Source organism: Monodon monoceros, unplaced genomic scaffold (genome assembly GCF_005190385.1).
Source record: "Monodon monoceros isolate NGI ecotype Baffin Bay Population unplaced genomic scaffold, NGI_Narwhal_1 Super_Scaffold_8, whole genome shotgun sequence".
Taxonomy (NCBI): domain Eukaryota; kingdom Metazoa; phylum Chordata; class Mammalia; order Artiodactyla; family Monodontidae; genus Monodon; species Monodon monoceros.
The window spans coordinates 67,449,261-67,461,886 of NW_021703785.1; the positions used below are offsets into that span (position 1 = coordinate 67,449,261).

General features: G+C 39.4%; 1 protein-coding gene across 2 annotated transcripts in view; it reads right to left on the bottom strand.

Annotated features, from left to right (window-relative positions):
• B3GLCT (beta 3-glucosyltransferase) overlaps nucleotides 1-12,626 on the bottom strand; it is a 110,349-nt gene that overhangs the window by 47,967 nt on the left and 49,756 nt on the right. For both annotated transcript variants that reach the window (XM_029210040.1, XM_029210041.1), the window contains one exon: nucleotides 2,652-2,788. In XM_029210040.1, coding sequence (XP_029065873.1) covers nucleotides 2,652-2,788 — 137 coding nt within the window. The remainder of the gene's footprint in view (nucleotides 1-2,651; nucleotides 2,789-12,626) is intronic.

Below are 12,626 nucleotides of genomic sequence, written 5' to 3' on the forward strand. Positions count from 1 at the left end.
TGAGCCAACCACATTCAGACACCAAACACACACAAAAAAAGAAAAGTCATACCTGGGCTTATCGCCACGGACAAGGAACACAGAATTGCGATCAGCATCCAATGGCACGTGACATCCACTGTCAGATGGCCACACTGCCCACACCCGTTCTTAAGAGACAATAAACACCTCTGAACTGTTACCTTAAACATGCTCTCTACTCTTCCTGACTTTTTAAGTTTCTTTCGCATTCAATTCTTGTACATTTTTCTCTGAGGGAAACTAGAGAAAAATGTGACAGCCACTGATAGAATCTCTTTAAGAGGAAAGAATCTCTTTAAGATGAACACTGACTGACTGGAAACAAATCAGTATGTACACTGACATCTGTAAATGGCTACGTTTAGCAGCCTGTGGAATCTGCCAGAACCAGTGATGGTTACCTCAATATTACAAACGTCGCATGGATGAGTCAGCCTCATGGGACACCTGGGGCCTAACCCAGTCACCTTGCAAGCAAGTCCCAGTTCTAAAAGTGTGCAGGGGAGCATTCACCCGACTTCCGACTTAAAAGGCCAGTCCTAGTGGTGGGAACTAGGTTTCATTTTTCTATACACCAAGCAAGCAAGGGCTATACCCAAGGGCTTTTCAAACGCTAATTTCAGGAACCAACAATGCCAAAAAAAACAAGGCCAGAAATCCCAACTACTTTGCGAAAATATTTCTTCATTAAATATTCAGTTCCTGGCAAAAGAGAATTTGACATTCAGCTTTCCTGTTTTTAGAAGGCACTAAGTTATGTCCCGATAACACAGTTCTAATGACACAACCAGCTAGACCGGAAACTTGCAACAAATATAGGGCTCCTTCAACTCCACACCAGGAAAACTCCCTACCTGACTCTTCTAGTCCCACGTGCGAGACAGTCAACAGAGCAAGATGTTGCAGGACATCTAGATAAGGTTTTCTGATGGAAAAACAACAGGGGAAACCAGTAACGGTGTTCTGTAGTAACACCTATTTGAAGAAACCATCTTACTGAAAATCAATGAGCGTTTCTCCAAAGATGCAAGTATTTTTTTTTTTTTTTTTTTTTTTTACTGATGCTATCGTGAGGAGATCACGTAGCTAGAGCACTGGGAAATGTTGGGCAGTGTTAATTCAACACTCACTGATGCGGGATTGCTAGCCCCAAAAATATTTCCAGTGAAAAAGTCTAAGAAAGTGAGTGTCATGAAGTGTCTTTAAGTAACCAGTTTTTCTGGTGACTTGAGCAGAAGAAATACTTGAGTAACTATAAATCATTGCCCTACCTACAAAGTGAGCCGTAAGTCAAGGAAAGGAGACACAGTGAATCGACGCTCCCGTAGTGGGCACTGTTGGGTACCCACATGAACCAGAGCCTCTCCTTCCTTCCTCTAAGAGAATTCTGATTTTGATTAATTATTCAGGCCAAAAAAGGGGCTCCAGGGTCAGAGCTAGTTTGATCCCAACCGATGCACTGAAGTCCCGGCAGCTGTTAACGGTGCAGAGGATGGTATAGGCCTGAAGCTGTCCCAACTGACTTTAATTGGACAGGATCCACCTAGAGACTGGGGATAAGCACTTTCATTCCATGGTTAGAGGCTCTCTCCTGCTGTACATAAATAAGAAGTTCATAGCCCTTACTGCCTTGAAAGCACAAAGCAAACCAGATTTAGGGTGAAATGATGCTGTGCACTAAGCCAGAGAGACAGAGAGATCCAGCCTCCCCTCAATGACATTGCTGGACTCCTGCACCAAACAACCACCCACCTCCGCTTCCAATTCCAGCAACAATATTCCCTTCATCCACTCTGCATACTTTTCTGCTACTTGCATCTACATTGGGAAGGAGCGTGTTACATTGTAAGGAACTTTCAAATGTCAAGGGAGCAGTCCAGAAGTTTCAGCAACCACAAATGACAAAGTATCTACTACCTTATATTACTACAATGGGCTAAAAAGCTTTTCAGGACTCCAAACCCTAGAAACAGGACACTTACTGTAAGAAATAAGAGAAACATTTTCATCATTGCAGATATAAAAACCACAACTGCACTATCAACTTTCCATTCCCTAAAGAACAAAAACTCACAATTAATCTGAACTACTTAGGTTAAGAGGACTGTCAACAGCCATGCTTCTCCTGAATTACGACTTATCTTCCCCTTTCACATCAAAAACTGCATTACTGTGATTCTCACACCAAGAGCTAGGTATGCCTCCTGCCCAGCCCACGTTTAAACGCGTCTACACATCCACGCACATGACCAGTCATCACCCCAATCCGAGGCGTGCTGCTGATTCATTTCTTTACTGACAATCAGAGTCACGCCTAGAGCTCACAACAGTGGTCACACCTCCGGGTACAGAGTCCTGAGCACTCGTGGGCCCTCCCTCAGCCTCACAGTTGATCATTCGCCTCATTTTGCAGGTGAGTAAGAGGAAGGGCAGAGCGGCTGAGCGTGACTCTGAGGGGATGAGTAAGTGATGGAGCCTGTGTCCGGCTCCTGCCGCGGGTCTCCCTGCTGTGGGTTCACCCGCTGCCTCTGCTGAAAAGTTCACTCAGCTCCATCAACTGCAAGACTCGGCGAAATAAAAGTTGATTCATACACGAGACGCAACGAAAAGCAAGTCTCATAAATTCTTACTTGTTTACCAGTGGGATACTAAGGGCCCAGCCAGCAGCGAAGTCTGGGTATTTAAAAACTGTAGGATTTTCGGAAAAGGCATAATGGTGAATTATCGTAGATTCTTCGTCATGTAATGCTTTTCCTAAAAACCATTCCTGTTAAATAAAGATATAAAAATATTTTTAAAAAGCCATTTCATGCACGACCAAAAACAAATTGGTATCATTAGTTTTAGTCAAATATCCTGGGTGATAGAGAATAAGCACAGATTATATATTTCTAAAGAATTTCAACAAAAATATAATTATTACTCATGTGATAATGAATACAGCATAATCTTGGTCTATAAAGAAAGTAATTTAAGATCAGATCATCAGGATGAACAAAATGCTAGTCATCATTATACTATAAACACATAAAAGTGGTATTTTATAGAATATTCCTTATCAAAATACCATTAATGTGAAGAAAACAGTGTTCCTTTATGTCCCACTGAGGTTTGCAAAGAAGAATTTGAAAAATTCCTTCCAGAATCAGTGCCTATTTTATTCATTTATTCAGTCATTCAATTAACATTTATTATCATTTGTTATCAGTTAACATTTATCCCACGCCAGGTGGGAACAGAGCTTACACAATAGTGGGGAGACAGAAAGTAAGCAAGTAAATAAAGTAAGTTCAGATAGTGCTATGATGAAAATAAAAGAGTGACGGGTGACCCTGGAAAGAGAGAGAAACCTCTTAGGAAGTAACAGTTGAACGGAGATTAAATAACATCAAGGAACCAGCTAAGCACACATCTGGGGAAGAAGAGGTGAGGCAGTTAATACGAAGTCCCTGAGGTGGGAAAAGGCTTGATATATTCTAACAAAAAATGAGTGCAGTATGGCTGGAATATACTGGGTATGGGAAACATGGTATGAAAGAGAAGCAGGAGATAGACCAGGGTTCAGATGTCACAAAAGAACAGCCTGGATCAGACCGACTCTCCCACCAAGAACAAGTATAAAAGCTGGAGGAACTCTTAGAGCAAATGACTGAGGACATCAAAAAACAACGAAGGCAAATAGGATGTGAGGGCTAACACCTGAGAGAGAAGGGGAGCCCACCCATGGGAGCCCCATATTCACCTCCTTGTACCCTCAAGGAATCTGTTGATTACCCGAGCAGAGGACAGCACACAACCAAGGGCAGCAGCTGGGGACTCGTGCAATCTGGCTGCACTGCAGAGACAGAGGCTGGAGCTGCAAGCTGCCGAGATGGTAGAGATTTAAGGGGATCCCAGAGGAGTGAGCCCCAAATTCTGCCTGCAATCTTCCCTCAACTCCTAGGCTGCACAAAAACCAAGGGAAAACACAAGAACCAAGTGGGAAACAGCAGTGAAGTGGCTAAAATCTGAGCAGAGACTTCAGCAGTAGTTCTGGGAGCCCAAGGCTGGAGGGCAGGGTCTGCCGGGGGAAAAGGGTCTAGAAGTAAGGGCAGTCTGTAGCTAGACCTACCCAGACAAGGTCTACAACCCAGAAGAATATTAAATGCACAAGACCAGACCAATAACAGAGAAAAATGAGAAACAGAGATTCGCAGATAAACCAGGTTTTGCAGTTTAAAAAATATATAATTAATATGAAAACAGACGAAAAGATGATGATTTTTACCAAAGAACTAGAATCTATAAACAAGAGTCAAATGGAAATCCTAAAACCGAATAATGCAATAACTCAAGTTAGGAATTCAAGAGAATATTAGACATAACAGAAGAGAGAATAGTGACCTGGAAGGTAAGTCAGTAAAAAATTTCCACATTTATGCACAAAAAAGAAAACAAAGAGGAACATGCAGAAAAGAGCTTAAGGGCAACACAAAACACAGTGCAAGGTCTAAAATACATGATGCTCAAACTAAGAGAAGTAAGTCAGAAAGAGAAAGACAAATACCATATGATATCACTTGTATGTGGAATCTAAAGTATGGCACAAATGAACCTATCTACAAAACAGAAACAGACTCACAGACATAGAGAACAGACATGTGGTTGCCAAGGGGGAGGCAGGGAGGGAGAGGGATGGACTGGGAATTTGGGGTTGGTAGATGCAAACTATTACATTTGGAATAGATAAACAACAAGGTCTTACTGTAGAGCACTGGAACTATATCCAATCTCCTGGCATACCATAATGGAAAAGAAAACTTAAAAAAAGAATGTATGTATGTGTAAAACTGAGTCACTTTGCTGTACAGCAGAGATTGGTACAACATTGTAAATCAACTATACTTCAATAAAAAAATAAATTAAATACATGATGTTCAAAACCCAGAACAGGAAGAGACAAACAATGGAACTCAATCAACATTTGAAGAAACACAGGCTTAGAATCTTCTTAAAAACTGACACAAGTCATCAAGCCATAGATTCAAGAAGCTCTATAAACTCTAATCAAGAGACATATAAAGAAAACCACATAGGCAAATGCTGGTTGAAAAACCTAAGATAGAGAAAATCTTAAAAGTAATTTTGGGGGAGAGGTGTACACATTTCTTTCAAAGGAGCAAAAATAAGACATACAGTTAACTTTTCAACAAAAACAAGAGAAGTGAAAGAACAGAGCATCTTTACAGTGACAGAAAATTACTGCTGACCTGGAGTGCGACACCTCATGAAACTACCTTAGGTGCAGTGGGAAACCACAGGAGGGTTTTGAGCAGGTGAACGAGAAGATGTGAATTACAGAGATACTGGATTATTGGGATGGCAAGAACAGAAACCAGGAGGGCAGCTAGGATGCTTAAATCATGGTCCAGGAAAGAGATGACGGTAGCCTGGACCACAGTAATAGTATTCAACACAGCAGGAAGATAGATGAGAGGTGTATCCTGGAGGGAGACTCCACTAAATGTGCCAGCATGAGGTTGAGGGGAAAGAGGAATCAATCACCAGCCCCAGGTGTTTTCATATGAGCAACTCAATAGACAGTGATGCCATTTCTGAGATGCAGGAGACTGAAGATGGAAGAGGTTAAAAAGGGGCATGAAGAGTTCAGTTCTGAACAAGTTGAGTTTGAGGCTCCTGGTAGACAAGTAGGCGGCTGGACATAGGAGTAGGGAGCACATAACTCCCTCCCTTGGTTCCTTCATGCTTGGTTCAAATGTGACCTGATCTGTGAGATTTTTCCTGAACACCCTCTACGGAAAAGTAAGCCCATCCCAATCTATCCTTCATCCTTCTTATTTTGCTTTATTTTTCTCCATAACACTTATTACCATCTGACACATTGTTTCACATTTGCCTGTCTCCCCTGCAAAAGACTATCCCCTCCTTGTGACCAGGGATGTTGTCTATTTTGCTCACTGCTGTATCCCAGGATACCTAAATGTCCCAGATGCCCCTAGTTTTGTGTTAAATGATGCAGCAAGCCCGGGAGAGCTTTCAAAGGCAACTATGAAAGAAATGTCAGCAGATAATTTAAGTCAAGTACCCTAAGTTCTAAAAGTTTTGTATATTTTCTCTCTTACCCAACCATCACCCCCTCACTCCCTATCCCTTATCAGAAAATAAAAGCAGGAGGGATACAGTGCTGTCTTCCCAGGGCCCTCTTCTGCTCATGGCTGTGTTCCAAATACCTCCCAGAGTCTTAGTTTGGGTCAATTCAGCAACAAGTCATAAATGAACATACGTGAAAGCCAGTAACACAACTGTGTGTCTAGGTCCATAGTTCCGCCCGAGGATTTCTTCCTGACATTTTATGGATATATTAAGTCACCACTGGGCAAGAGAAGTGATTATAAGGCAAATAGCCTTGGCTTGAGATAAAATATTCAATATCTTTTTAAAAAATCAAACTACTAAACATTAACCAATATGAAAATCATCACATTTAACACACCATGTAAATATAGCTTGTTTAAAGAAAATAAACACTTCAGTATATTTTAGCACCTTTCTCAATAATCTTTCACTATTATAATCTCCTGTTCCAAACATAAATTTATGCAGAACATGTTTTTATGTTTCAACAACTAATAGCAGTGTTCAGCTATTATCTAGTATATAAGATTGTTTTTCAATATTTTGGGGGGGATTATACTGTCAACTACTCTAAGGGAGAAATTAATACAGATTCTGTGAAGAGACACTGCCCCACCTTTCTTAATAATTTTCTTAATGCCTTCTTGATAAAGACAATTACAATCAAGACAGACGGTAAAAGAATAACTCAGCGTTTTATTAGTGTGTTAGAATTACTCTTTGCCAGCACTGTCTCACCTCTATTAAAAGTTAAAAATTAAAGACATTTCAGCAAATATACACATGTTAAAAGCATACTGTGGGGAAAAAACAAAGACTTCAATAAGATATAGAAATTTACAGAAATCACCTAGAAAGGCAATTTAACAAAGATTAATTACTTTAATAAAGATTAAAGTTTTTCATTTAAAATACTGTGTAACAGCATAAATTTGCATTAGTAAGAATGACAAAATTGAAGGGAAAAAATGTCAGAATCCAACAAAGTAACCGATACTCTAACACATTATTATGAGTTTAATGTCGTTTATCTCTGTCAGTATCAAAGCCAGGTTTGTCTTATACGTTTTTCCTAAAATTTCACATGGTGGGGGAAAAAACCACACTGGTTTGAGCTAACTTCAACATTATGTAATTTTTATTCCCAAATGCTAGTTTCAAAAGAAGCAAAGCATCCTAGATTTTTTTTTCACGTGGTACTGCTCACAAAAGAAGAAGAAAGCATCTCATTTTACCTCTGGCTCTGTACTTGCTTTTCATGAACTTGCTTTGAACTTATTTATCATTCCAATTTTCATTAAAAAGTACCATGAGTCACCATCTTCTGTACAGAATTAGAGCTATGGATAATGGAAAAAATAATCTCCAGGTGAAACGAACACTAGGAGGAGATTAAAACTCCTACATCCTAAAAAAGATCTGGGAGTTTTTCTCAAGTCAAAGGCAAACATAAAAGCCTAACAAATGTTTTACATAAAACACGGCACCGAGTACACAGCTGCTGCTCAGCCGTCATCTGAAAAGACTAGATGAGACACGTTCATAATTCTTTTCTCCTTTGAAGGAATTATTCTTTTAACCTAACAACCTTCTCATTCAATTATATCTGTACTTTCCCAGAAATCAAATGCATGAAGAGAAATCAGAATGGGTCCTTCCAGCATTTAAAAAACATCAAGACCAGTGGTTTTATTATAGTGACAAACTTTCCAGCGTTTGAGAAATCAACCTAATGATCACTGTTGCCCAACTCTGTGTGTCCCCATCAACAAACCAAGTGGGCACCCAGAAGCCACGGCTCCTTTTCCACATCCTCCTTAAATCTGACTCACTTCTGGAGTGGGTGTCAGAACAGGGGTGGGGCAGGTGTCCAGTGATCCCAGAAAGGACCCAGTTCTGCTTATTCCATGTTTAAAGAATTCTGTTAAGTTGATCAGGGTGCAGCCTGGGCTGCTCGAAGAGAACTGAACGGCCTGATTTCCTCTCCACAAAACTCCAGGGCTGCCTCTAAACCTCCAGAGACATTGAATGTAGCCCAGCAGGACAGCTGACTTACAGACTTATTCAGTCGTATGCAAATATCTATTGACCACCTACTAAGTGTTAAACACTGTGCTCAGTGCTCAGACAGAACTTAAAGGTAAACAAGATCCAGCTGCAACATCATATCTGCACAAGATAAAAATGTTAAAATATGAAAGTAGCGGTGAACTTCTCACCCAAGATGCATACTGTCTCACCCCCAGACCTTCTCAAATATTGTTCCCTCTGCTTAGAGCACTCTCTCCTATTAACTCCTACTCATCCCATGGGCTCAGATTAAATGTCACTTCCTGTTATGACCTTCCCAGATTCGGTCTGATACCCTGCTGTGTGCTTCTAACAGCGCCCAATGTTTCCCTTAAACCTCTCCCTTTTAATAGTAATTGCTTTTTTTTCCCTTAACATCTTTATTGGAATATAATTGCTTTACAATGGTGTGTTAGTTTCTGCTTTATAACAAAGTGAATCAGTTATACATATACATATGTTCCCATATCTCTTCCCTCTTGCATCTCCCTCCCTCCCACCCTCCCTATCCCACCCCTCTAGGTGGTCACAAAGCACCAAGCTGATCTCCCTGTGCTATGCGACTGCTTCCCACTAGCTACCTATATTACATTTGGTAGTGTATATATGTCCATGCCACTCTCTCACTTTACCACAGCTTACCCTTCCCCCTCCCCATATCCTCAAGTCCATTCTCTAGTAGGTCTGCGTCTTTATTCCCGTCTTGCCCCTAGGTTCTTCATGACCTTTTTTTTTTTCCTTAGATTCCATATATATGTGTTAGCATACGGTATTTGTTTTTCTCTTTCTGACTTACTTCACTCTGTAGGACAGACTCTAGGTCCATCCAACTCACTACAAATAACTCAATTTTGTTTCTTTTTATGGCTGAGTAATATTCCATTGTATATATGTGCCACATCTCCTTTATCCATTCATCCGATGATGGACACTTATGTTGCTTCCATGTCCTGGCTATTGTAAATAGAGCTGCAATGAACATTTTGGTACATGAGTCTTTTTGAATTACAGTTTTCTCAGGGTATATGCCCAGGAGTGGGATTGCTGGGTCGTATGGTAGTTCTATTTGTAGTTTTTTAAGGAACCTCCATACTGTTCTCCATAGTGGCTGTATCAATATACATTCCCAGCAGCAGTGCAAGAGGGTTCCCTCTTCTCCACACCTTCTCCAGCATTTATTTCTAGATTTTTTGATGATGGCTATTCTGACAGGTGTGAGATGATATCTCATTGTAGTTCTGATTTGCATTTCTCTAATGATTAATGATGTTGAGCATTCTGTCATGTGCTTGTTGGCAATCTGTATATCTTCTTTGGAGAAATGTCTATTGAGCTCTTCTGCCCATTTTTGAATTGGGTTGGTTGTTTTTTGGTTATTGAGCTGCATGAGCTGCTTGTAAATTTTGCAGATCAATCCTTTGTCAGTTGCTTCATTTGCAAATATTTTCTCCCATTCTGAGGGTTGTCTTTTGGTCTTGTTTATGGTTTCCTTTGCTGTGCAAAAGCTTTGAAGTTTCATTAGGTCCCATTTGTTTATTCTTGTTTTTATTTCCATTTCTCTAGGAGGTGGGTCAAAAAGGATCTTGCTGTGATTTATGTCATAGAGTGTCTGCCTATGTTTTCCTCTAAAAGTTTGATAGTTTCTGGCCTTACATTTAGGTCTTTAATCCATTTTGAGCTCACTTTTGTGTATGATGTTAGGGAGTGTTCTAATCTCATACTTTTACATGTACCTGTCCAGTTTTCCCAGCACCACTTATTGAAGAGGCTGTCTTTTCTCCACTGTATATTCTTGCCTCCTTTATCAAAGATAAGGTGACCATATGTGCGTGGCTTTATCTCTGGGCTTTCTATCCTGTTCCATCGATCTATATTTCTGTTTTTGTGCCAGTACCATACTGTCTTGATTACTGTAGCATTGTAGTATAGTCTGAAGTCAAGCAGCCTGATTCCTCCAGCTCCATTTTTCGTTCTCAAGGTTGCTATGGCTATTCGGGGTCTTTTGTGTTTCCATAAAATTTGTGAAATCTTTTGTTCTACTTCTGTGAAAAATGCCAGTGGTAGTTTGATAGGGATTGCATTGAATCTGTAGATTGCTTTGGGTAGTAGAGTCATTTTCACAATGTTGATTCTTCCAATCCAAGAACATGGTATATCTCTCCATCTATTTGTATAATCTTTAATTTCTTTCATCAGTGTCTTACAGTTTTCTGAGTACAGGTCTTTTGTCTACTTAGGTAGGTTTATTCCTAGGTATTTTATTCTTGTTGGAACGGTAAATGGGAGTGTTTCCTTAATTTCACTGTCAGATTTTTTGTCATTAATGTATAGGAATGCCAGAGATTTCTGTGCATTACTTCTGTATCCTGCTACTTTACCAAATTCATTGATTAGCTCTAGTACTTTTCTGGTAGCATCTTTAGGATTCTCTATGTATAGTATCATGTCATCTGCAAACAATGACAGCTTTACTTCTTCTTTTCCAATTTGGATTCCTTTTATTTCTTTTTCTTCTCTGATTGCTGTGGCTAAAACTTCCAAAACTACGTTGAATAATTGTGGTGAGAGTGGGCAACCTTGTCTTCTTTCTGATCTTACTGGAAATGGTTTCAGTTTTTCACCATTGAGGACGACGTTGGCTGTCGGTTTGTCATATATGGCCTTTATTATGTTGAGGAAAGTTCCCTCTATGCCTACTTTCTGCAGGGTTTTATCATAAATGAGGGTTGAATTTTGTTGAAAGCTTTTTCTGCATCTATTGTGATGATCATGTGGTTTTTCTCCTTCAATTTGTTAATATGGTGTATCACATTGATTGATTTGCATATATTGAAAAATCCTTGCATTCCTGGAATAAACCCCACTTGATCATGGTGTATGATCCTTTTAATGTGCTGTTGGATTCTGTTTGCTAGTATTTTGTTGAGGATTTCTGCATCTATGTTCATCAGTGATATTGGCCTGTAGTTTTCTTTCTTTGTGACATCTCTGTCTGGTTTTGGTTTCAGGGTGATGGTGGCCTCGCAGAATGAATTTGGGAGTGTTCCTCCTTCTGCTATAGTTTGGAAGAGTTTGAGAAGGATAGGTGTCAGCTCTTCTCTAAATGTTTGATATAATTTGCCTGTGAAGCCATCTGGTCCTGGGCTTTTGTTTATTGGAAGATTTTTAATCACAGTTTCAATTTCAGTGCTTGTGACTGATCTGTTCATAATTTCTTTTTCTTCCTGGTTCAGTCTTGGCATGTTGTGCATTTCTAAGAATTTGTCCATTTCTTCCAGGTTGTCCATTTTATTGGCATAGAGTTGCTTGCAGTAATCTCTCATGATCTTTGTATTTCTGCAGTGTCAGTTGTTACTTCTCCTTTTTCATTTCGAATTCTATTGATTTGAGTCTTCTCCCTTTTTCTGTTGATGAGTCTGGCTAATGGTTTATCAATTTTGTTTATCTTCTCAAAGAATCAGCTTTTAATTTTATTGATCTTTGCTACTGTTTCCTTCATTTCTTTTTCATTTATTTCTGATCTGATCTTTATGATTTCTTTCCTTCTGCTAACTTTGGGGGTTTTTTGTTCTTCTCTAATTGCTTTAGGTGCAAGGTTAGGTCGTTTATTTGTGATGTTTCCTGTTTCTTAAGGTAGGACTGTATTGCTATAAACTTCCCTCTTAGAACTGCTTTTGCTGCATCCCATAGATTTTGGGTCATCGTGTCTCCATTGTCATTTGTTTCTAGGTATTTTTTTATTTCTTCTTTGATTTCTTCAGTGATCACTTCGCTATTAAGTCGTGTATTGTTTAGCCTCCATGTGTTTGTATTTTTTACAGACCTTTTCCTGTAATTGATATCTAGTCTCATAGCATTGTGGTTGGAAAAGATACTTGATACGATTTCAGTTTTCTTAAATTTACCAAGGCTTGATTTGTGACCCAAGATATGATCTATCCTGGAGAATGTTCCATGAGCACTTGAGAAAAATGTGTATTCTGTTGTTTTTGGATGGAATGTCCTATAAATATCAATTAAGTTCATCTTGTTTAATGTATCATTCAAAGCTTGTGTTTCCTTATTTATTTTCATTTTGGATGATATGTCTTTTGGTGAAAGTGTGCTGTTAACGTCCCCTACTATTATTGTTACTGTCAATTTCCCCTTTTATGGCTGTTAGTACTTGCCTTATGTATTGACGTGATCCTATGTTGGGTGCATAAATATTTACAATTGTTATATCTTCTTCTTGGATTGATCCCTCGATCATTATGTAGTGTCCTTCTTTGTCTCTTATAATAGTCTTTATTTTAAAGTCTATTTTGTCTGATGTAAGAATTGCTACTCCAGCTTTCTTTTGATTTCCATTTGCACGGAATATCTTTTTCCATCCCCTCACTTTCAGTCTGTATGCGTCC